The sequence below is a fragment of the Mesoplodon mirus genome (assembly GCF_964341445.2).
Source record: "Mesoplodon mirus genome assembly, chromosome: X".
In the NCBI taxonomy this organism is placed as follows: domain Eukaryota; kingdom Metazoa; phylum Chordata; class Mammalia; order Artiodactyla; family Ziphiidae; genus Mesoplodon; species Mesoplodon mirus.
The window spans coordinates 50,680,148-50,705,303 of NC_138981.1; the positions used below are offsets into that span (position 1 = coordinate 50,680,148).

The window sequence follows — 25,156 nt, forward strand, 5'->3', positions numbered from 1 at the left end:
ACAAAGAAAGAAAACTACAGGCCAGTATCACTGATGAACATAGATGTAAAAATCCTCAACAAAATACTAGCAAACAGAATCCAACAGCACATTAAAAGGATCATACACCATGATCAATTGCAGTTTATTCCAGGAATGCAAGGTTCTTCAATATATGCAAATAAATCAACATGATACACCATATTTACAAATTGAAGAAGAAAAACTATATGATCATCTCCATAGATGCAGAGAAAGCTTTCGACAAAATTCAACACCCATTTATGATAAAAACCCTGCAGAAAGTAGGCATAGAGGGAACTTTCCTCAACATAATAAAGGCCATATATGACAAACCCACAGCCAACATTGTCCTCAATGGTGAAAAACTGAAATCATTTTCACTAAGATCAGGAACAACACAAGGTTGCCCACTCTCACCACTCTTATTCAAAATAGTTTTGGAAGTTTTAGCCACAGCAGTCAGAGAAGAAAATGAAATAAAAGGAATCCAAATCAGAAAAGAAGAAGTAAAGTGGTCATTGTTTGCAGACCACATGATTCTATACATAGAGAATCCTAAAGATGCTACCAGAAAACTACTAGAGCTAATCAATGAATTTGGTAAAGTAGCAGGATACAATATTAATGCACAGAAATCTCTGGCATTCCTATACAGTAATGATGAAATATCTGAAAGTGAAATCTAGAAAACACTCCCATTTACCATTGAAACAAAAACAAGAAAATATCTAGGAATAAACCTACCTAAGGAGACAAAAGACCTGTACGCAGAAAATTATAAGACAGTGATGAAAGAAATTAAAGATAATACAAATAGATGGATTGATATACCATGTTCTTGGATTGGAATAATCAACATTGTGAAAATGACTCTATACCCAAAGCAATCTACATATTCAATGCAATCCCTATCAAACTACCACTGGCATTTTCCACAGAACTTGAACAAAAAATTTCACAATTTGTATGGAAACACAAAAGACCCTGAATAGCCAAAACAATCTTGAGAACGAAAAACGGAGCTGGGGGAATCAGCCTCCCTGTCTTCAGACGATACTACAAAGCTACAGTAATCAAGACAGTATGGTACTGACACAAAAACAGAAAGATAGATCAATGGAACAGGATAGAAATCCCAGAGATAAACCCACACACATATGGTCACCTTATCTTTGATAAAGGGGGCAGGAATGTACAGTGGAGAAAGGACAGCCCCTTCAATAATTGGTGCTGGGAAAACTGGACAGGTACATGTAAATGTATGAGATTAGATCACTCCCTAACACCATACACAAAAATAAGCTCAAAATGGATTAAAGACCTAAATGTAAGACCAGAAACTTTCAAAGTCTTAGAGGAAAACATAGGTAGAACACTCTATGACTTAAATTACAGCAAGATCCTTTTTGACCCACGTCCCATAGAAATGGAAATAAAAACAAAAATAAACAAATGGGACCTAATGAAACTTCAATCCTTTTTCACAGCAAAGAAAACCGTAAACAAAACGAAAAGACAACCCTCAGAAAGGGGGGAAATGTTTGCAAATGAAGAAATTGACAAAGGATTAATCTCCAAAATTTATAAGCAGCTCATACAGCTCAATAAGAAAAACAAACACACAAACAAACAACCCAATCCAAAAATGGGCAGAAGACCTAAACAGACATTTCTCCAAAGGAGATATACAGAGTGCCAGCAAACACATGAAGGAATGCTCAACATCATTAATCATTAGAGAAATGCAAATCAAAACTACAGTGAGATATCATCTCACACCAATCAGAATGGCCATCATCAAAAAATCTAGAAACCATAAATGCTGGAGAGGGTGTTGAGAAAAGGGAACCTTCTTGCACTGCTGGTGGGAATGTGAATTGGTACAGCCACTATGGAGAACAGTATGGAGGTTCCTTAAAATACTACAAATAGAACTACCATATGACCCAGCAATCCCACTACTAGGCATATACCCTGAGAAAACCATAATTCAAAAATCGTCATGTACCAAAATATTCATTTAGCTCTATTTACAATAGCCAGGAGATGGAAACAACCTATGTGTCCATCATCAGATGAATGGATAAAGAAGATATGGCACATATATACAATGGAATATTACTCAGCCATGTACAGAAACGAAATTGAGCTATTTTTAATGAGGTGGATGGACCTAGAGTCTGTCGTACAGAGTGAAGTAAGTCAGAAAGAGAAAGTCAAATACTGTATGCTAACACATATGTATGGAATTTCAGAAAAAAATGTCATGAAGAACCTAGGCGTAAGACAGGAGTAAAGATACAGACCTACTAGAGAATCGACTTGAGAATATGGGGCGTGGGAAGGGTAAGCTGTGACAAAGTGAGTGTGTGTCATGGACATATATACACTACCAAACGTAAAATAGATAGCTAGTGGGACGCAGCTGCATAGCACAGAGATATCAGCTCGGTGCTTTTTGACCAACTAGAGGGTTGGGATGGGGAGGGTGGGAGGGAGGGAGATACAAGAGGGATGAGATATGGGAACATATGTGTATGTATAACTGCTTCACTTTGTTATAAAGCAGAAACTAACACACCATTGTAAAGCAATTATACTCCAATAAAGATGTAAAAAAAAAAATGAGGTTTCCCTTTTCTGCACACCGTCTCCAGCATTTATTATTTTGTAGATTTTTCTATGGTGGCCATTCTGACTGCTGTGAGGTGATACCTCACTGTATTTTTGATTTGAATTTCTCAAATGATTAGTCATGTTGAGCATTCTTTCATATGATTGAAACCAATATATTTATCTTTGAAGAAATGTCTATTTAGGTTTTCTGCTGATTTTGGATTGGATTGTTTTTTTTATATATATATATTGAGCTGCATGAGCTGCTTGTAAATTTTGGAAATTAATCCTTTGTCACTTGCTTCATTTGCAAATGTTTTCTCCAATTCTCTCTTTTCGCCTTGTTTATGGTTTCCATTCCTGTGCAAAAGCTTTTAATTTCTTTAGGTTCCATTTGTTTTTCTGTCCATTTCTCTAGGAGGTGGAACAAAAAGGATCTTTCTGTGATTTATATCATACAGTGTTCTGACTATGCTTTCCTTTAAGAGTTTTATAATGCCTGGCCTTACATTTAAGTCTTTAATCCATTTTGAGTTTATTTTTGTATACTGTGTTAGGGAGTGTTCTAATTTCATACTTTTACATGCAGCTGTCCAATTTTCCCAGCACCACTTATTGAAGAGACTGTCTTTTCCCCACTGTATATTCTTGCTTCCTTTATCAAAGATAAGGTGACCATATGTGCGTGGGTTTATCTCTGTGCTTTCTATCCTGTGCCATTTATCTTATTTTCTGTTTTTGTTCCAGTACCATATTGTCTCTATTACCATAGCTTTGTAGTATCGTCAGAAGTCAGGGAGGCTGATTCCTCCAACTGCGTTTTTCATTCTCAAGATTGTTATGGCTATTCAGGTTCTTTTATGTTTACATACAAATTGTGAAATTTTTGTTCTAGTTCTGTGATAAGTGTCATTGGTAGCTTTATAGGAATTACATTGAATCTGTAGATTACTTTGGGTAGCACAGTCATTTCACAGTGTTGATTCTTCCAATCCAAGAACATGGTATGTCTTTCCATCTGTTTCTGTCATCTAAAATTTCTTTCATCAGTGTCTTACAGTTTTCTGCATACAGGTTTTGTCTCCTTAGGTAGGTTTATTCCTAGATATTTTATTATTTTTGTTGCAATGGTAAATGGGAGTGTTTTCTTGATTTCACTTTCAGATTTTTTATCATTAGTGTATAGGAGTGCCAGAGATTTCTGTGCATTAATTTTGTATCCTGCTACTTTAACAGATTCACTCTTTGCTCTACTAGTTTTCTGGTAGCATCTTTGGGATTCTCTATGTATAGTATCATGTCATCTGTAAACAGTGACAGCTTTACTTCTCCTTTTCTGATTTGGATTCCTTTTATTTCTTTTTCTTCTCTGATTGCTGTTGGCTAAAATATCTATGTTGAATAATAGTGGTGAGAGTGGGCAACCTTGTCTTTTTCTGATCTTAGTGAAAATGGTTTCAGTTTTTCACTATTGAGGTTGATGTTGGCTTTGGATTTGTCATATATAGCCCTTATTATGCTGTGGAAAGTTCCCTCTATGCCTACTTTCTGGAGGGTTTTTATAATAAATGAGTGTTGAATTTTGTCGAAAGCTTTCTCTGCATTTATTGAGATGATCATATGTTTTTTTCTCCTTCAATTTGTTAATATTGTGTATCACATTGATTGTTTTGCATATATTTAAGGATCCTTGCATCCATGGGATAAATCCCACTTGATCATGGTGTATAATCCTTTTAATGTGTTGTTGGATTCTGTTTGCTAGTATTTTGTTTAGGATTTTTGCGTCTATGTTCATCAGTGATATTGGTCTGTAATTTACTTTTTTTGTAGTACCTTTGTCTGATTTTGGTATCAGGGTGATGGTGGCTTCATAGATTGAGTTTGGGAGTGTTCCTTCCTCTAAAATTGTTTGGACGAGTTTGAGAAGAATGAGTGTTAGCTCTTCTCTAAAGATTTGATAGACTTCACATGTGAAGCCATCTGGTCCTGGACTTCTGTTTGTTGGAAGATTTTTGTGTGTGTGTGGTACGTGGTCCTCTCACTGTTGTGGCCTCTCCCATTGCGAAGCACAGGCTCCAGATGCACAGGCTCAGTGACCATGGCTCACATTCCCAGCCACTCCGCGGCATGTGGGATCCTCCCAGACTGAGGCATGAACCTGTCTCCCCTGCATTGACCGGCGGACTCTCAACCACTCTGCCACCAGGGAAGCCCTGGAAGATTTTTATTCACAGTTTCAATTTCATTACTTGGGATTTGTCGGTTCATATATTCTGTTTCTTCCTAGTTCAGTCCTGGAAAGTTGTGCTTTTCGAAGAATTTGTCCATTTCTTCCAGGTTGTCCATTTTTTTGGCATAGATTTGCTTGTAGTAGTCCCTTATGATTCTTTGTATTTCTGTGGTGTCCGTTGTAACTTCTTTTTCCTTTCTCATTTTATTGATTTGAGTCCTTTCCCTCTTTTTCTTGGTGTGTCTGACTAATGGTTTATTAATTTTGTTTATCTTCTCAAAGAACCAGCTTTTAGTATGATTAATCTTTGTTATTGTTTTCTTTGTTTCTATTTCATTTATTTCTGCTCGATATTTATGATTTCTTTCCTTCTACTCACTTTGGGTTTTGTTTGTTCTTCTTTCTCTAGTTCCTTAAGGTGAAATGTTAGAATTTTTATTTTTTTTCTTTTTTCTTGATGTAGGCTTGTATTGCTATAAACTTGCCTCTTTATACCAAACTGCTTTTGCTGCATCCCTTAGGTTTAGGATCGTCGTGTTTTCATTGTAATTTGTCTGTAGGTATTTTATTGATTTCCTCTGATTTCTTTAGCGATATCTTGGTTATTTAGTAATGTATTGTTTAGCCGCCATGTGTTTGTGTTTTTTATGTTTTTTCCCTGTAATTGATTTCTAATCTCATAACATTGTGGTCGGAAAAGTATCTTAATATGATTTCAATTTACTGAGGCTTGATTTGTGACCCAAGATGTGATCTGTCCTAGAGAATGTTCCGTGCGCACTTGAGAAGAAAGTGTAATATGCTGTTTTGGATGGAATTTTCTATAAATAACAATTAAACCTATCTGGTCTACTGTGTCATTTAAAGCCTGTTTTTCCTTACTAATTTCCTTTTGGATAATCTGTCCATTGGTGTAAGTGAGGTGTTAGGTGTCCCCCACTATTATTGTGTTACTGTTGATTCCCTCTTTTATAGCTGTTAGCAGTTGCCTTATGTATTGAGGTGTTCCTATGTTGGGTGCATATATAATTATAATTTTTATATTTTCTTCTTGGATTGATCCCTTGATCATTATGTAGTGTCCTTCCTTGTGTCTTTTAACAGTCTTTATTTTATTTTATTTTTTATTTATTTATTTTTTGTGTGTGGTGCCTCTCACTGCTGTGGCCTCTCCTGCCACGGAGCACAGGCTCAGATGCGCAGGCCCAGCGGCCATGGCCCACGGGCCCAGCCACTCCGCGGCATGCGGGATCCTCCCAGACCGGGGCACGAACCCACGTCCCCTGCATCAGCAGGCGGACTCCCAACCACTGTGCCACCAGGGAAGCCCAACAGTCTTTATTTTAAACTCATTTTATCTGATATAAGTATTGCTATTCCAGCTTTCTTTTGATTTCCATTTGCATGGAATATCTTTTCACATCCTCTCATTTTCAGTCTCTAAGTGTCCCTAGGTCTGAAGTGGGTCTCTTGTAGACAACATATATATGGGTCTTGTTTTTGTATCCATTCGGCAAGCCTGTGTCTTTTGGTTGGAGCATTTATTCCATTCACGTTTAAGGTAATTACCCATATGTATGTTTCTATTACCATTTTCATAATTGTTATGGGGTTTTTTTGTAGGTTCTGTTCATCTCTTGTGTTTCCAAATTAGATAAGTTCCCTTAGCATTTGTTGTAGAGCTGGTTTGGTGGTGCTGAATCCTCTTAGCTTTTGCTTGTCTGTAAAGCTTTTGATTTCTACATCAAATCTGAATGAGATCCGTGTTGGGTAGAATAATCTTGGTTGTAGGTTCTTCCCTTTCATCACTTTAAATATGTCATGTCACTCCCTTCTGGCTTGTAGAGTTTCTGCTGAGAAATCAGCTGTTACCCTTATGGGAGTTCCTTTGTATGATTTTTGTAGTTTTTCCCTTGTTGCTATCAGTAATTTTTCTTTGTCTTTAATTTTTGTCAATTTGATTACTATGTGTCTTGGCATGTTTCTCCTTGAGTTTATCCTGCCTGGGACACTCTGCATTTCCTGGACTTGATTAACTATTTCTTTTCCCATGTTAGGGAATCTTTTACTATAATCTCTTCAAATATTTTCTCGGGTCCTTTCTCTCTCTCTTCTCCTTCTGGGACCCCTATAATGTGGGTGTTGTTGCTTTTAATGTTGTGCCAGAATTCTGAAGGCTGTCTTCATTTCTTTTCATTCTTTTTTCTTTATTCTATTCCGTGGCAGTGAATTCCACCATCTGTCTTCCAGGTCATTTTTCCATTCTTCTGCCTCAGTTATTCTGCTATTGATTCCTTCTAGTTTATTTTTCACTTCAGTTATTGTATTATTGATCCCTGTTTGTTTGTTCTTTAATTCTTCTGGGTGTTTGTTAAACCTTTTTGCATCTTCTCGATCTTTGCCTCCATTCTTGTTCTGATGTCCTGGATCATCTTCACTCTCATTATTCTGAATTCTTTTTCTGGAAAGTTGCCTATATCCTCTTCATTTAGTTGTTTTTCTGGGGTTTTATCTTGTTCCTTCATCTGGTACATAGCTCTCTGCCTTTTCATCTTGTCTATCTTTCTGTGAATGTGGTTTTTGTTCCACGGGCTGCAGGATTCTAGTTCTTCTTGCTTCTGCACTCTTCCCTCTGGTGTATGAGGCTATCTAAGAGGCTTGTGCAAGTTTCCTGATGGGAGGGACTGGTGGTGGGTAGAGCTGGGTGTTGCTCTGGTGGGAAGAGCTCAGTAAAACTTTAATCTGCTTGTCTGCTAATGGGTGGGGCTGGGTTCTCTCCCTGTTGGTCGTTTAGCCTGAGTCGACCCAACACTGGAACCTACCCGGACTCCTCAGTGGGGCTAATGGCCGACTCTGGGAGGGCTCATGCCAAGGAGTACTTCCCAGAACTTCTGCTGCCAGTGTTCTTGTCCTCACATTGAGCCACAGCCACCCTCAGCCTCTGCAGGAGACCCTCCAACACTAGCAGGTAGGTCTGGTTCAGTCTCTATGGGGTCACTGTTCCTTCCCCTGGTCCCAATGAACACAAAACTTTGTGTGTGCCCTCCAATAGTGGAGTCCCTGTTTCCCTCAGTCCTGTCAAAGTCGTGCAATCAAATCCCACTAGCCTTCAAAGTCTGATTCTCTAGGAATTCCTCCTCCCGTTGCTGGACCCCCAGGTTGGGAAGCCTGATGTGGGGCTCAGAACTTTCATTCCAGTGGGTGGACTTCTGTGCTATATGTGTTCTTTGTGAGTCACCCACCCAGTAGTTATGAGAGTTGATTTTATTGTGATTGCGCCCCTCCTACCATCTCACTGTGGCTCCTCCTTTGTCTCTGGATGTGGGGTATCTTTTTGATGAGTTCCAGTGTCTTCCTGTTGATGACTGTTCAGCAGTTAGTTGTGATTCTGGTGCTCTCATAAGAGGGAGTAAGCGCACGTCCTTCTACTCCACCATCTTGTTATTTCTATGATTCCATTTATATGAAATATCCAGTATAGTCAAATCCATTGAGACAGAAAATAGATTAGTGGTTTCTAGGGGCTGTGGGATGGAGGATTGGGAGTGACTGCTAATGGGTACATGTTTTCTTTTTGAAGTGATGAAGATATTCTGGAATTAGATAGTGGTAATGGATGCACAATTTTGTGTATACTTTAAAATGCTGAATTGTATACTATAAAAAGGTGAATTTATGATATATGGATTAATTTTCAATTTTAAAAACTGGAAACAACCAAAGTATCCACAAACATCCATGAATAGATAATTATTTAAATAAAAAAATTATGGTAAGTCCATACAATGGGTTTGTGTGCAGCCATTAAAAGGACCTTTAAAAATGAGAATAAAGAACATGTTACATGGAAAAATCACCAAGTTACATGGTTAACTTTAAAAAGACACCCTACCAAAATGGTGAATGTATGATCACCTTTGTGAAATGAAAAGCAACACATATGCAGGTAGATGCAACTCTCACACACATATCTGTGTGTATGTGTGTGTTTGTGTAAACATATACAAATTTATATTCTGCTCTTCTCCACACTACTATTGAATCATGACTATAATGGCCAACTTTGGACATTTTTACTTTTCATTTGATCTTTCTGCAGTATTATTTTTTTCTAACCTTACACTATTTTATCTCTTTTACTTATTTAATCTTTTGAATGTTTATAGAGTTAATCTAGATAGAGAGATAATAGATCTTCTTACTTTCTTCTTTGTGTTTCATAGAATTCTAAAAAATTCTTAGTGAAATATTACATTAAAAACCTGAAGTAAGGGCTTCCCTGGTGGCGCAGTGGTTGGGAGTCCGCCTGCCAATGCAGGGGACGTGGGTTCGTGCCCCGGTCCGGGAGGATACCGCATGCCACGGAGCAGCTGGGCCCATGAGCCATGGCCGCTGAGCCTGCACATCCAGAGCCTGTGTTCCACAGCGGGAGGGGTCGCAGCAGTGACAGGTCTGCATGCCGAAAAAAAAAAAAAAACCTGAAGTAAAACACACACACAAAAATACATGTAGTCTCCCTCCAAATCATTCTTATTTTTCATTTTATGAGAATGTTACAGGGACTCCATGGTTCTTATCCTTAGATTTGTACCTAAAAAAAATTAACAGAGAAGTCCTTTATATTTGTTCAAGGAAGAGAAAAATTCTTGGCCTTAAGATGAAAGCTAATTTCCAGAAGAAACACAATGAATCAACGAACTCCTCAATTAAAAAACCCTAAATGAAAACAGATTACGATCGCCCAGAGGGTTCAGTTTTGTTCTCTGTTGTCATCCTTTGAGCACTTGAAATTATGAAAGAAATTCAGATCTATAGTCCTTCACCTTAGCAGTGCCCTCTTCTTGTTCCATGTTTCACATGCAGCTAGTTCATCAATGTTAAAAAAAAAAAATTTTTTTTAAAAAGGTCGAACTTGGAAAAAATGATGGGGAAAAATCATTTTGAAACCTAGAAGTAAAAGGCTTTAGTTTTCCATTCTAGTATAACAAAAATAAACGAAAATCCAGTTCTGAGTATAATGGTGGTTGACAGGGCTGGGGAGAGGGGAAAATGTGAAGTTGTTTAATGGGTATAAAAAATGCTGGACTTTGGTTGTACAACTCTGTGAATATACTTAGCATGACTGACCTGTACACTTAAAAAAGGTTAAGATGGTCAATTTTACGTTATATGCATTTTAATGCAATTTAAAATAAAAATAAATAAATCCATTTAAAGTATAAATGGTTCGGGTTGATGTCAGCACTGTAAGCTGGGATTGTTTTCAACTCAAGTCAAATGTTTCCCATAAATCAAACCCACCTGGATTTGGTACAATTTTTAATTCCAGTCATTTTACTAAAATAGGCACATATTTCTCTTAATTTACTAAAACTATATCTATAGCTATAAAACAACTTAATTTCCACTTTTACTCTTAAAGTCTTTCGTCTTGCAAGATTTAGAGACCCCTGTAAAAAGATTGTGAAAATATTACTACATTTACTTTGGGAAATAATAAAATAGTCTGATATACATATATACACACACACACACACACACACACACACACACACACAAAACTCCAAGGTTTGACTTGTACAACTGGGTAGAAGTGTGACATTCACTGAAATGAAGAGTAGGAACGGAGCAAGTTTGGAGGATTAGGGCTAGACCAACTGTTCTCAAAAGGTATGATTTCCCCCTCAGGGGACATTTGGGAGTACCTGAAGACATTTCTGGTTAGCACCTGGAGGCAGTTGCGGGATGTGGGGGGCATGCTATTGGCCTGGGTTGGGATACTGTTAAACATCCTGCAGTGCACAGGACAGTCTCCCACCAGAAAGAGTGATCTGTCCTCAAATGTCAATAGTGCCAAGAGTGAGAAATCTTGGGTTGGCATCCTCTTTTCTGAATCTGGCCACTCTTTCTCAGCCTTTGCAGCAGGCTTCTCCTCTTCTGACTCTAATTGCTCAATAGTCTGCCTTTAACAGCCCACTTCTCTTTTCCTCTACATTTTCTCTTGGGAACATCACTCATGACTTCAACTACCACATCTATGTTGCTAACTCCCACATCTTTATGCCTAGTCCCAACTGTTCTTCTAGCTCTAGAGCATTTTTTCTTTGTATTTCCCTTCACATCTTTTCATTAACTTACTGCTACGTTTCTTGTCTTTATAAGTAGCATCTGGTAGAAAACCACAGGGTCATTTATTTCCCAAACATTTACTGAGTATCTAGTTTGTGTAAAGGGCAGCACTAGTATTTGGAAGAAGATGGTGATGTTGGAGATGAGAGGTAATCATAGTAAGTGCCTTAAATGCATTATCCCTGATTATAGCAATAGTTTTACAAGGAAGAAATTATTATCTCCTGGACGAAAGCTTCAAGTGTTTAATCAACTACTTAAATATCACAGAGCTTGTAAATAGCAGAGTATTTTAAAAGTTACTTCTATTTTGACATTAAGGATTGAACTCTCTACATTAAAAAAACACTGGAGACAGTGCTGGAAAAGTGTGTCCATAGCCAAAGGGAGATGGATGTGAATGATGAAGGTCTAAGAAATTCCAATAGCCTTTTATTCTAAGCCACAGTGCACCCTCTTCCGGTTGCTTACCGTATATCCCAGAATATAATACACCAGCTATAGGAGGATGAATCATTGTTTTCCTTACCTCTAGAAAAGATAAAAAAATTGACAACGAAAGTATGACATACCATCAATTGTCAGAGATTTCCTAGATGTTGAAATATTTTTTAAAAGATAAGCCTTCAGAGATTTTTAATTTGTTAAAATATGAAGAAGAAAGTGATCTTAGATTCTATGACGTACGATGAATTTGTTTTCTACATTCAATTTCCACGGTCAGTGCTGGTGGCTGGTGTGCTATTCTGCACTTTAGTCAACTAAGACGTTTGTATATTGCTTTCTAAATGGTCGTAGATTGTTTCATGGCTCTATGTTGTGCTTCTGCAACTAGGTCGTAAAGCTTTTAGCTCTTCAATCACCTCTTTGTTCTCATTCCCCACCCCCGCCCCCATACCAAGCGCCTTTCAACAGTCTATGCAGAGTTTACCACTTAGGAGTAAACCTGAATTTCTTGTAACTTCGAATTTCATAGATAGTATAAGACTGTCCACAGATTTAGTTACACTGGGGGGCGGGATAGGGAAAACATTATATTAAATATGAGCATCGTTTTTTTTAAGACCCATCCTTGTAGAAACGTTAAAATGTGGTGGGGTAGCGAGCGAGGGTGGAGGCGGAGAGGGGATATACGTCTCAGGATACAGGAAATACGGAAAAAGCGAAACCGGGAGGAAGCTCTGTGCCTGGAGGGGACCCGCCGCCATCTCCGGTCTCTTGGCTTCGCTAGGGCCCACCGGAGAGAGCTGACACCCGGGTCCTATAATCCTTATGGGGGACCAACCTTGTGCCTCCGGGAGATCCACGCTCCAGCCTGGAAACACGCGGGAAATCAAGCCTCCAAAAAAGCGCTGCCGCCTAGCTCCACGTTGGGATTATCCAGAAGGAACCCCCAACGGAGGTAGTACCCCTCTCCCTTCCACACCTCCTCCAGCATCACCGGGCCTGAAGTCGCACCCACCTTCTCCGGAGAAATAGTACAATATACTTCTCTCAACCCAAACCAGGTCAGATTCTTTCGCATTTGGGATATCCAGGCTCTCTGAAACTTAATTATATATTTTCCCAGATCTCCTTCTCCCTTCCCCTATTCTCTCCACGATTTCAAAGTTGAAGAAAGAACATGCAGGCATTAAATAGCTCTTTCACAAAATATATGGGGGTGAACTTATGGATATTTAATAACATTAAGTAATTATTTTAATATATTAGCTATGACAATCGTGGTTATATTTTTAAGAAGTAGACTTAATCTTTTGATATGCTTGAAAGTAATTTAGTAGGGCCCAGGTGAAGGGTACAAAAAAATGAGTTGATCATTGTTAAAGCTGAGTGATGTATACATGGGGATTCATTAAACTGTTCTTGCTACTTTTGTGTATATTTGAAACTTTTCCATTCAAAAAACGATTGGTTCAAGATCAATAACAACATTATATTGAAGGCCTAATTCCTATGGCTAGCACTGTGCTAACAGTATTGTAAGGTGAGACTTCAGAGGTGTGTGTTTCTCTGTCTATGACAGGAGAATTTAATTAGTAAAAAAAAAAAAAAGTTACAATATGGTAACTCAAACCCAAGTGCCATAATGTTTGCTTGTTCAAGGTATTTAGGAAGCACGGGGGGTGGGAGGGGGGCAAGATGGACCAAATCATTCTGCCTGGTAGTAATCTTGAGCCATCAAAGAGGAAGGGGTAACTCTGGATGGGCCTTAAAGGGTGAGTGACATCTGCCATGTGGAGGGGGAGATAATGCTTTTCTGGCTTACCTTTCCCAAGGCAGGCTTGTTCTAGGAAAACTTGGCTATAACTCTGAATGTATGAGAAGAACTAGGAGGTGAGATAGAGTGCTGCAGGGCCTTAAATGTTATGCTAAGGAGTATGCAGTTTAATCCATAAACAGTGGAAACCACTGAAGATTTTCAAGGAAGTATTGTATTTTAGCAGTCCAGTTTTTGCTATCAGGAAAACGATCTTCTATTTAGATGAGCTTATAGAATGCAAAAATAAACTCTGACCCAAACCTCACAGATTCTTGTAATCCAAAGGAGACAGGACATCCTTTCTTCATTCATGCAACAAACCTTTAAGAAGCCCTTGCAATGGACTAGGCATTATGCTGGGAGCCGTAGGGGATGGATAAACAAAGCACATAGGACTGAAACAGATATTTGAATAAATAGGTCAATGAATGATGGGATAACAGCGGCAACTAAGGGAGGTCTGGACTTGGGGCTTGGTGGTAGTGCATAGAAAAAGAATGAGCTCTATTGTGTTTGAAAGCATCACCCAGTCATTCCTTACTGCCTGATTTCCCTCAACTTTACCTCTTTGTTCAAAGGGGTAGAGTTGGGGCTGGGAGGCACCATAGGGATAGCAATGCTCAAACAGAAAACAAAGAAGGTTGTACTGGGCAAAAAGTGCAAGAGCTACATAATTTCCTCCAGTGACTCAAATCATTGAAAATTATAATAATAGCAGATATTTACTGAACATCTTTATGTGCCAGACACTGTTCTACAAAGCTTCCTACAGTCTCTGCTCATAATTGCTATGCAATAGATCCCTTCTAATACTGTCTGTATAACTGTTTTTCACGAATATATAACTGCAATGGGGGTATGGTAAAGCATAAGGACTTGAGGAGCCCAGGAGAAAGAGATGAACAGTAACAGAAGAAATGATTTAATGTTATTTTATTATTTTTCAGTCTTTGAGGGTATGACTCCATTTACTTGGTGCATCCATACAATAGTTATTCAGTGAAGACAATGAAGATTATTGACAACGCTACCCTGCTTTTCTGATGTCCTGCTTCAGGAAGTTGTGATTTTTAAGGTAATCTCTTTACCAAAAACTTTTTAAGGAAGGAGGAGGAATAAGAGTTGATTATGACACATTAAATATAACTAGCCAAACAAAAAACAAAAAGCTAGCACCAAATGATAAATTGAAACCATTTTCTACGTTATATGAAAGCATATATACCATATAATAATAATGTTATCTATAAGCTGTTTTGCTATATTCATTCCTAATTACCTTATAGTTCCTGCTATTACTGTGAAATGTATCTTTTAAACCACATTTTCAGATTATTGTCTGTAAATGGGAACATGATTGACATTTTTACATACTGATTTTATACACTGTAACCTTTCTGATTTATATCTGTTCTAATAATTTGCAGGTTCTCTGTATTATCTGTTAATTTATTATATTGTGAATAATGGCAGTTTCTTCCTTTCCAATATTTATTTTTTAATTTGTCTTACTGGACTAGCTAGGATCTTTGGTAAAATGAGAAATAGTGGCAGTGACAGAGGATTTCCTTGTCTTGCTCCTGAATTTACAAGGAAATTCTATACGTGTTTCACCATTTTTAGTAGATTTTCTTTTTTGGGTTAAAGAAATTCCTTTGTATTCTTAGTTTGCTGAGAGCTTTTATTCTGAATGAGTATGAAGTTTTTTCTCCAAATACTTTGTATCTACTGCCATGACCATATGGGGGTTTTTTCCTCCATTAATATGACACTGTGACTGTGTGATAAATTACAGTATTCAGTTTTCTAATGTATTTCCTGCTTTTGGTTTCATCAGGCCTCACCATTGAATATTGTGTCCCCTATTTTTATAATTTTTCCTTTTATATTCATTTTTTCTTTACTTTCTTTTTGTTTGCTCTTTTTCTAATTTATTTATTTGGACCATTAGCTCAGTAATTTTAAATCTTCTTTCCTAAAATAAGAATTTATAATGAAGTTTTCCACTACATACCACTTTAGAAGAATTTCACAGGTTTTTATGTGTATTTTTATTATTATTCAATTATTATTATCTAATTGCTCTTATGATTTCTTTTTTGACTCATGAGTTATTTGGGTTTTTTAATTTACATACATATGATCTCTTTTTTAGAAATCATATTGTGAAATCATTAATCCAGTTACAGTTAAGCTTCATCTTTATTATTCTTCTGGTAGCAAAAAGCAAAATTATACACTGGCTCCTCATCCCAATAGAGTTCAGCAATATAAAACTTTTTCTTTCATTAAATACATAGGGAAACTGTGATTACGCTATTCAGTGAAGTGAAGTGAATCAGAATCAGCTATATGTATACCAATATTCCCTCCCTCTTAAACCTCCCTCCCACCCCTCGCCCCATCTAGGTCGTCACAGAACACTGAGCTGAGCTCCCTGTGCTATACCGCAGGTTCCCACTAGCTATTTTACACATGGTGGTGTATTTATGTCAAACCTAATCTCCCAATTCGTTCCACCCTCCCTTTCCCCCACCATGTCCACATGTCCTTTCTCTATGTCTACGTCTCTATTCCTGCCCTGCAAATAGGTTAATCTGTACCATTTTTCTAGGTTCCAAATATATGTGTTAATATACGATATTTCTTTTTTCTTTCTGGCTTACTTCACTCTATATGACAGACTCTAGGTCCATCCACATCTCGACAAAAGACCCAATTTCATTCCTTTTTATGGCTGAGTAAAATTCCATTGTATATATGTACCACATCTTCTTTATCCATTCATCTGTCATTGGACATTTGTTTCCATATCATGGCTATTCTAAATAGCACTGCAATGAACATTGTGGTACATGTGTCCTTTTTTTTTTTTTTTTAATAAATTTATTTATTTTTATTTTTGTCTGTGTTGGGTCTTTGTTGCTGTGCGCAGGCTTTCTCTAGTTGTGGTGAGTGGGGGCTACTCTTTGTTGCGGTGCTCGGACTTCTCATTGTGGTGGCCTCTCCTGTTGTGAAGCACGGGCCCTAGGCATGCAGGTTTCAGTAGCTGTGGCACGCAGGCTCAGTAGTTGTGACTCACGGGCTCTAGAGTGCAGGCTCAGTAGCTGTGGCACATGGGCTTAGTTGTTCCATGGCATGTGGGATCTTCCTGGACCAGGGCTCGAACCCATGTCCCCTGCATTGGCAGGCGGACTCCCAACCACTGTGCCACCAGGGAAGTCCCACATGTGTCCTTTTGAATTATGGCTTTCTCAGGGTATATGCCCAGTAGTGGGATTGCTGGCTCATATGGTAGTTCTATTTTTAGTTTTTTTAAGGAACCTCCATACTGTTATATTTGACATATAACATTGTAAGTTTAAAGTGTACAGTGTGATGATTTGCTACATGTATATATTACAAAATGATTACTCACGATAAGATTAGTTAACACATCAATCACCTCATATAGTTACTAAATTTTGTGTGTGGTGAGAACTTTTAAGATCTACTCTCCTAGCAACTTTTAAGTATACAATACAGAATTGTTAACTATAGTCATTATACTATAGTATTAACTCTACTATAACTATAGTTATATAACTATATATACTATAACTATAGTATTAATTACAGTATAATATACATCATGCTTTATATTAGATCCCCAGAACTTATTCATGTTACAACTGAAAGTTTATATCCTTTGACCACCTTCACCCGTTTCCCCTAACCTACCACCCCTGGAAACCACCAATATACTCTCTGTTTCTATGAGTTCAGGTTTTTTTTAGATTCCATGCATAAGTGAGAGCATACAGTATTTATCTTTTTCTGTCTGAATTATTTCACTTAGCCTGATGCCCTCAAGGTTTATCCACTATGTCAGAAATGACAAGATTTCCTTTTTTTTTTATAGCTGAGTAATGTTCCAATGTGTATATATATATTTTTTTCTTTGTCCATTCATCTGTCAATGGACACTTAGTTTGTTTCCACATCTTAGTTACTGTAAATAATGATGCAGTAAACATAGGGGTTGCAAATATCTCGAGATCATGATTTCATTTCCTTTAGATATACCCAGGAGTGGAATTGCTGGATCATATGGTAGCTCTATTTTTAATTCTTTGAGGAACCTCCATACTGCTTTCCATAGTAGATATTTCAGTTCACATTCCCATCAAGGGATGTGCAAGGGTTCACTTTTTCTCTATATCATCACCAGCATTTGTTATCTCCTGCTTTTATTAATAGCCATTCTAAAAAGTGTGAGATATCTCCTTGTGGTTTTCATTTGTATTTCCCTGATGATTAGTGATGTTGAGTACCTTTTCATATGCCTGTTAGCCAGATATGTCTTCTTTGGAAAAATGTCTATTTAAGTCTTTTGCACATTTTTGAATTAGATTACTTGTTTTTCTGGTATTGAGTTGTATGAGTTCCTTATATATTCTGGATATTAATTTCTTATCAGATATGTGTTTTAAAAATATTTTCTCACATTCCATAGTTTGCTTTTTCATTTTGTCAATCATTTCTTGTGCTGTGCAGAAGCTTTTTAGTTTGGTATAGTCCCATTTGTTTATTTTTTGCTTTTGTTGCTTATGCTTTGGGTGTCATATCCATAAAATCATTGCAAAGACAAATATCAAGAAGATTTTTCTCTGTTTTCTTCTAGGAATTTCATGGTTTCAGATCCTTACCTTTAAGTCTTTAATCTATTTTGAATTAATTTTTGCAAGTGGTATAAGATTAGGCTCCAGTTTTATTCTTTTTCATGTGAATATTCAGTTTCCTCAGCATTATTTATGAAATAGACTATCTTTTCTCCATTAAGTACTCTCAGATCTCTTGTCAAATATTAGTGGACTGTATATGCAACATTTTATTCTGGGCTCCTGATTCTGTTCCAAGGTCTGTATGTCTATTTTTATGCCAGCATCATACTCTTTTGATTACTATAGCTTTGTAGTATATGAAATTGGTGTTCCAATATTATTATCTAGGCCATATTCCAATTTCACCTATTTATCCCAATAATGTCTTTTATAGCTATTTTCTTTTCCTGATCAAAGTTTCAATCCAAGATGATGCATTGCATTTAGTTCTCATGTCTCTTCAGTTTTTGTTTTTGTTTTTTTATTGACCTGGAACAGTTCAACATTTCTTTGTCTCTCATGACATTGACAATTTAAAAGATTACAGAACAATTATTTTGTAGATTGTTCCTAAGTTTAAATTTGCATGTCAGTTCCTCATTATTATGTATAGATTATGCATTTTGGCAGGAATGTCAGAGAAGTAATATATTGTTCTTAGGGTAGCATATCAGTGGCTCATAATGTTGATTTGACCCCTTAGAAGAAGTGTTAACCTTGATTACTTGGTTCAGATGTTGTTTGCTAGATTAATCCACTCTAAAGTTCCATTTTCCTCTTTGTAGTTAATAATTTTGCTGGGGGTACTTTGAAATTGTGTAGATATCCTATTCCTCATCAAACTAAAATCCACTGGCCTTAATATCCATTGATAATTCTTGACCAAATCAGTTATTACTATGAAGGCTGCAAAATGCTCATTTTCAAACATCATCATTTTTACTACATTAGTTTGTATTCTACTTCAAGGAAGAGCTTTTTTCCCCCTCCATCTATTTATTTATTTATCTTAGTTTGGCACACAGATTTTTTTACTTTATTTCATGAATACGTTATTGCTATCATAATTTATTTTAATGCTCAAATAGTCCCAGTGGCAGACCATTCAACCTGGATTCTCTGTTTATTTGACATATTCCCATCATTCTTTGATATATACTTTGACTTCAACATTTCCTTACTTTTTTACTTTCACGTTTGTCTGGTATTTCCTGACTCATTGACCATTTCTCTATAGATCTCTGGTACCATTTAGTGGAAGACAGTATTTGGAAACCAATACATGGGTACATGGATTTTTTTTTTACTTTTAAAAAATGTTTTCATATAATTGTAAAGGTTACTTTCCATTTACAGTTATTACAAAATATTGGCTATATTCCCCATGTTATACAACACATCTTTGAGCCTATCTTATACCCAATGGTTTGTACCTCCCACTCCTCCACCCCTATGCTGCCCCTCCCCCTTCTCCCCACTGGTAACCACTAGTTTGTTCTCCATATCTGTGAGTCTGCTCCTTTTTTGTTATATTCACTAGTTTGTTGTATTTTTTAGATTCCACATATAAGTGATATCATCCAGTATTTGTCTTTCTCTGTCTGACTTATTTCACTTAGCATAATGCCCTCCAAGTCCATCCATGTTGCTGTAGATGGCAAAATTTCATTCTTTTTTATGGCTGAGTCATATTCCAGTGTGTGTGTGTGTGTGTGTGTGTGTGTGTACCCAATTTTATCCATTCATCTGTTGATGGACACTTAGGTTGCTTCCATATCTTGGCAATTATAATGCTGCTAGGAACATTGGGATTGCATGTATCTTTTTGAATGACTGTTTTTGTTTTTGTTGGATATATAACCAAGAGTGGAATTGCTGGGTCATATGGTAGTTCTATTTTTAGTTTTTTGAGAAACCTCCATACTGTTTTCCACAGTGGCTGCACCAATTTACATCCCCAACAAGAGTATAAAATGGTCCCTTTTTTCTGCATGCTCACCAACATTTTTTATTTGTGCCCTTTACAATGATAGCCATTCTGATAGGTGTGAAGTGATATCTTGTGGTTTTGATTTGCATTTCCCTGGTGATTAGTGATGTTGAGCACGTTTTCATGTGCCTGTTGGCCATCTGCATTTCCTCTTTGAATAAATGTCTATTTAGTTCTTCTGCCCATTTTTTAGATGGGCTGTTTTTATGATGTTCAACTGTATGAGCTGTTTATATATTTTGGTTGTTAATCCCTCATAGGTCATACCATTTGCAAATATTTTCTCCCATTCACTAAGCTGTCTTTTCATTTTGTCGATGGTTTCCTTGGTTCTTCAAAAGCTTTTAAACGTGATTAGGTCCCATTTGTTTATTTTTGCTTTTATTTCCTTTACTTTAGGAGACAGATCCAAAAAAATATTGCTGTGATTTATGTCAAAGAGTATTCTGCTTGTGTTTTCCTCTAGAAGTTTTATAGTATCCAATCTTACATTTAGGTCTTTAATCCATTTTGAGTTTGTTTTTGTATATGGTGTTAGAGAATGTTGTAATTTCATTCTTTTACATGTAGCTGTCCAGATTTCCTAGCACTACTTACTGAAGAGACTGTCTTTTCTCCACTGTGTATTCTTGCCTCCTTTGTCATTGATTAATTGACTGTGAGTGTGTAGGTTTATGTCTGGGCGTTCTATCCTGTTGCATTGATCTACATGTCTGTTTTGTTCTAGTACAATATGATTTGGATTAGTGTAGCTTTGTAGTATAGTCTAAAGTCAGGGAGAATGATTCCTCTACCTCTGTTCTTTTTTCTGGAGAATGTTTTGCCTATTAGGGGTCTTTTGTGTCTCTATACAAATTTTATGATTTTTTTCTTCAGGTTCTGTGAAAAATGCCACTGGTACTTTCATAGGGAATGCAATGAATCTGCAGATTGCCTTGGGTAGTATGGTCATTTTAACAATATTGATTTTTCCAATCCAAGAACATGGTATATCTTTCCATGTTTTTATGTCTTCAATTTCTTTCGTTAGTGTCTTACAGTTTTTGGAGTACAGGTCTTTTGCCTCCCTAACTAGGTTTAGTCCTAGGTATTTTATTCTTTTTGTTGCAATGGTAAATGGGAGTATTTCCTTAATTTCTCTTTCAGATTTTTCATCATTAGTGTATAGGAATGCAAGAGATTTCTGTGCATTAATTACTTGACCAAATTCACTGATTAGCTCTACTATTTTTCTGGTAACATTTTTAGGATTCTCTATGTGCAGTATCGTGTCATTTGCAGTGACAGCTTTACTTCTTCTCTTCTGATTTGAATTCCTTTTATTTCTCTTTCATCTCTGATTGTTGTGGCTAAAACTTCCAAAACTATGTTGAATAATAGTGGTGAGAATGGAAAACCTTTTCATGTCCCTGATCTTAGAGGAAATGGTTTCAGTTTTTCACCATTGAGAATGATGTTGGCTGTGTGTTTGTCATATATGGCCTTTATTATGTTGAAGTAAGCTCCCTCTATACCTACTTTCTGAAGGGTTCTTATCATAAATGGGTGTTGAACTGTGTCAAAAGCTTTTTCTGCATCTATTGAGATGATAATATGGATTTTCTCCTTCAGTTTGTTAATGTGGTTTATCACATTGATTGATTTGCGTATATTGAAGAACTCTTGCATTACTGAGATAAACCCCAGTTGATCATGGTGCATGAACTTTTCATGTGTTTTTGGATTCTGTTTGCTAGTATTCTGTTGAGGATTTTTGCATCTATGTTCATCAGTGATATTGGCCTGCAGTTTCTTTCTTTGTGACATCTTTGTCTGGTTTGGATGTCAGGGTGATATGACCTCGTAGGATTAGTTTGGGAGTATTCTTCCATCTGCTATATTTTAGAAGAGTTTGAGAAGGATGGGTGGTAGCTCTTCTCTATATGTTTGATAGAATTCACCTGTGAAGCCATCTGGTCCTCGGCTTTTGTTTGTTGGACGATTCTGAATCACAGTCTCAATTTCAGTGCTTGGATTGCTCTGTTTATACTTTCTATTTCTTCCTGATTCAGTCTTGGAAAGTTGTGCTTTTCTAAGAATATTTCCATTTCTTCCAGGTTGTCCAATTTATTGGCGTATAGTTGATTGTAGTAATCTCTCATGATCCTTTGTGTTTCTTCAGTATCATGTGTTACTTCCCCTTTTTCATTTATAATTCTATTGATATGAGCCTTCTCCCTTTTTTTTCTTCATGAGTCTGGCTACTGGTTTATCAGTTTTGCTTATCTTCTCAGTGAACCACCTTTTATTTCATTGATCTTTGTTATTGTTTCCTTCATTTTGTTTACATTTATTTCTGTTATGATCTTCATGATTTATTTCCTACTGCCAACTTTGGGGGGGTTGTTCTTCTTTCTCTAATACTTTAGGTATAAGCTTAGGTTGTGTATTTAAGATGTTTCTGGTTTCCTGAGGTAGGATTGTATTGCTATGATCTTCCCTCTTAGAAATGTTTTGCTGCATCCCATAGGTTTTGGGTTGTCATATTTTCATTGTAATTAGTTTCTAAGTATTTTTCTGATTGCCTCTTTGATTTCTTCAGTTATCCCTTGGTTATTTAGTAATGTATTGTTTAACCTCCATGTGCTTGTATTTTTTAAAGATTTGTTCCTGTAATTGATATCTAGTTTCATAGTGGTGTAGTAGGAAAAGATACTTGATATGATTTCAATTTTCTTAAATTTACCGAGGCTTGATTTGTGACCCAGGATATGATCAGTCGTGGAGAATGTTCCATGAGCACTTGAGAAGACACTGTATTCTGTCATTTTTGGAGGAATCTCCTATAAATATCAATTAACTCCATCTTCTTTAACGTATCATTTAAAGATTGTGTTTCCTTACTTATTTTCCTTTTTTTCATACTTTTCTTGAATTTTATTTTGTTTATTTTTTTATACAGCAGGTTCTTATTAGTTATCCATTTTATACATATTAGTGTATATTTGTCAATCCCAATCTCCCAATTTGTCACACCAACATCCCACCACCCACCACTTTCCCCCTTTGATGTCCATACGTTTTTTCTCTACATCTCTGTCTCTATTTCTGCCCTGCAAAACGCTTCATCTGTATCATTTTTCTAGGTCCCTCATATACACATTAATATATGATATTTGTTTTCTTCTTTATGACTTACTTCACTCTGTATGTCAGTCTCTTGATCCATCCATGTCTCTGCAAGTGACCCAATTTTGTTCCTTTATATGGCTGAGTAATATTCCACTGTATATATGTACCACATCCTCTTTTTTTTTTTTTAATCTTTATTGGAGTATAATTGCTTTACAATGGTGCATTACTTTCTGCTTTATAACAAAGTGAATCAGTTATACATATACATACGTTCCCATATCTCCTCCCTCTTGCGTCTCCCTCCCGCCCACCCTCCCTATCCCACCCCTCCAGGCGGTCACAAAGCACCGAGCTGATCTCCCTGTGCTATGCGGCTGCTTCCCACTAGCTATCTACTTTACGTTTGGTAGTGTATATATGTCCATGCCGCTCTTTTGCTTTGTCACAGCTTACCCTTCCCCCTCCCCATATCCTCAAGTCCATTCTCTAGTAGGTCTGTGTCTTTATTCCTGTCTTACCCCTATGTTCTTCAGGACATTTTTTTTTCTTAAATTCCATATATATGTGTCAGCATACAGTATTTGTCTTTCTCTTTCTGACTTACTTCACTCTGTGTGACAGACTCTAGGTCCATCCACCTCACTACAAATAGCTCAATTTCATTTCTTTTTATGGCTGAGTAATATTCCATTGTATATATGTGCCACATCTTCTTTATCCATTCATCCGATGATGGACATTTAGGTTGTTTCCATCTCCGGGCTATTGTAAATAGGGCTGCTATGAACATTTTGGTACATGACTCTTTTTGAATTATGGTTTGCTCAGGGTATATGCCCAGTAGTGGGATTGCTGGGTCATATGGTAGTTCTATTTGTAGTTTTTTAAGGAACCTCCATGATTTTTTGATGATAGCCATTCTGACTGGTGTGAGATGATATCTCATTGTAGTTTTGATTTGCATTTCTCTAATGATTAATGATGTTGAGCTTTCTTTCATGTGTTTGTTGGCAGGCTGTATATCTTCTTTGGAGAAATGTCTATTTAGGTCTTCTGCCCATTTTTGGATTGGGTTGTTTGTTTTTTTTGCTATTGAGCTTCATGAGCTGCTTATAAATTTTGGAGATTAATCCTTTGTCAGTTGCTTCATTTGAAAATATTTTCTCCCATTCTGAGGGTTGTAATCATCTATATTTTAAAATCTATTTTGTCTGATATGAGAATAGCTACTCCAGTTTTGTTTTGATTTCCATTTCCATGGAATATCTTTTTCCATACACTCACTTTCAGTCTATATGTGTCCTTACGTCTGAAGTGGGTCTCTTGTGGACAACATATATTGGATCTTGTTTTTGTATCCATTCAGCCAGTCTATATCTTTTGGTAGGAGCCTTTAACCTATTTGCATTTAAGGTAATTATCAATATGTATGTTCCTATTAAAATTTTCTTAATTGTTTTGGGTTTGTTATTGTAGGTCTTTTCCTTCTCTTGTGTTTCCTGCCTGGAGAAGTTCCTTTAGCATGTGTTGTAAAGCTGGTTTGGTGGTGCTGAATTCTCTTAGCTTTTGCTTGCCTGTAAATCTTTTAGTTTCTCCATCAAATCTGAATGAGATCCTTGCTGGTTAGTGTAATCTTGATTGTAGGTTTTTCCCTTTCCTCACTTTAAATATGTCCTGTCACTCCCTTGTGTCTTGCAGAGCTTCTGCTGAAAGATCAGCTGTTAACCTTCTGGGGATTCTGTTGTATGTTATTTGTTGTTTTTCCCTTGCTGCTTTTAATACTTTTTCTTTGTATTTAATTTTTGATAGTTTGATTAATTTTTGTCTTGGTGTGTTTCTCCTTGGATTTAACCTATATGGGACTCTCTGTGCTTCCTGTTCTTGATTGACCATTTCCTTTCCCATATTAAGGAAGTTTTCAACTATAATCTGTTCAAATATTTTCTCACACCCTTTCTTTCTTCTTCTTCATAGACCCCTATAATTCGAATGTTGGTGCGTTTAATGTTGTACCAGAATCTCTGAGACTCAATTCTTTTCATTCTTTTCTCTTTATTCTGCTCCGTGGTAGTTTTTCCACTATATTATCTTCCAGGTCACTTAGCCATTATTCTGCCTCAGTTATTCTGCTATTGATTCCTTCTAGGGAATTTTTAATTTCATTT

At 36.7% G+C, this 25,156-nt stretch overlaps 1 protein-coding gene across 4 annotated transcripts in view; it reads left to right on the plus strand.

The window, feature by feature from the left end:
* The first annotated feature begins 12,163 nt into the window (after positions 1–12,163).
* NBDY (negative regulator of P-body association) overlaps positions 12,164–25,156 on the plus strand; it is a 40,418-nt gene continuing 27,425 nt past the window's right edge. For all 4 annotated transcript variants that reach the window (XM_082609556.1, XM_082609555.1, XM_082609558.1 and 1 more), the window contains exons 1-2: positions 12,164–12,489; positions 14,192–14,319. In XM_082609556.1, coding sequence (XP_082465682.1) covers positions 12,254–12,460 — 207 coding nt within the window. In that variant the 5' untranslated portion in view covers positions 12,164–12,253 and the 3' untranslated portion in view covers positions 12,461–12,489; positions 14,192–14,319. The remainder of the gene's footprint in view (positions 12,490–14,191; positions 14,320–25,156) is intronic.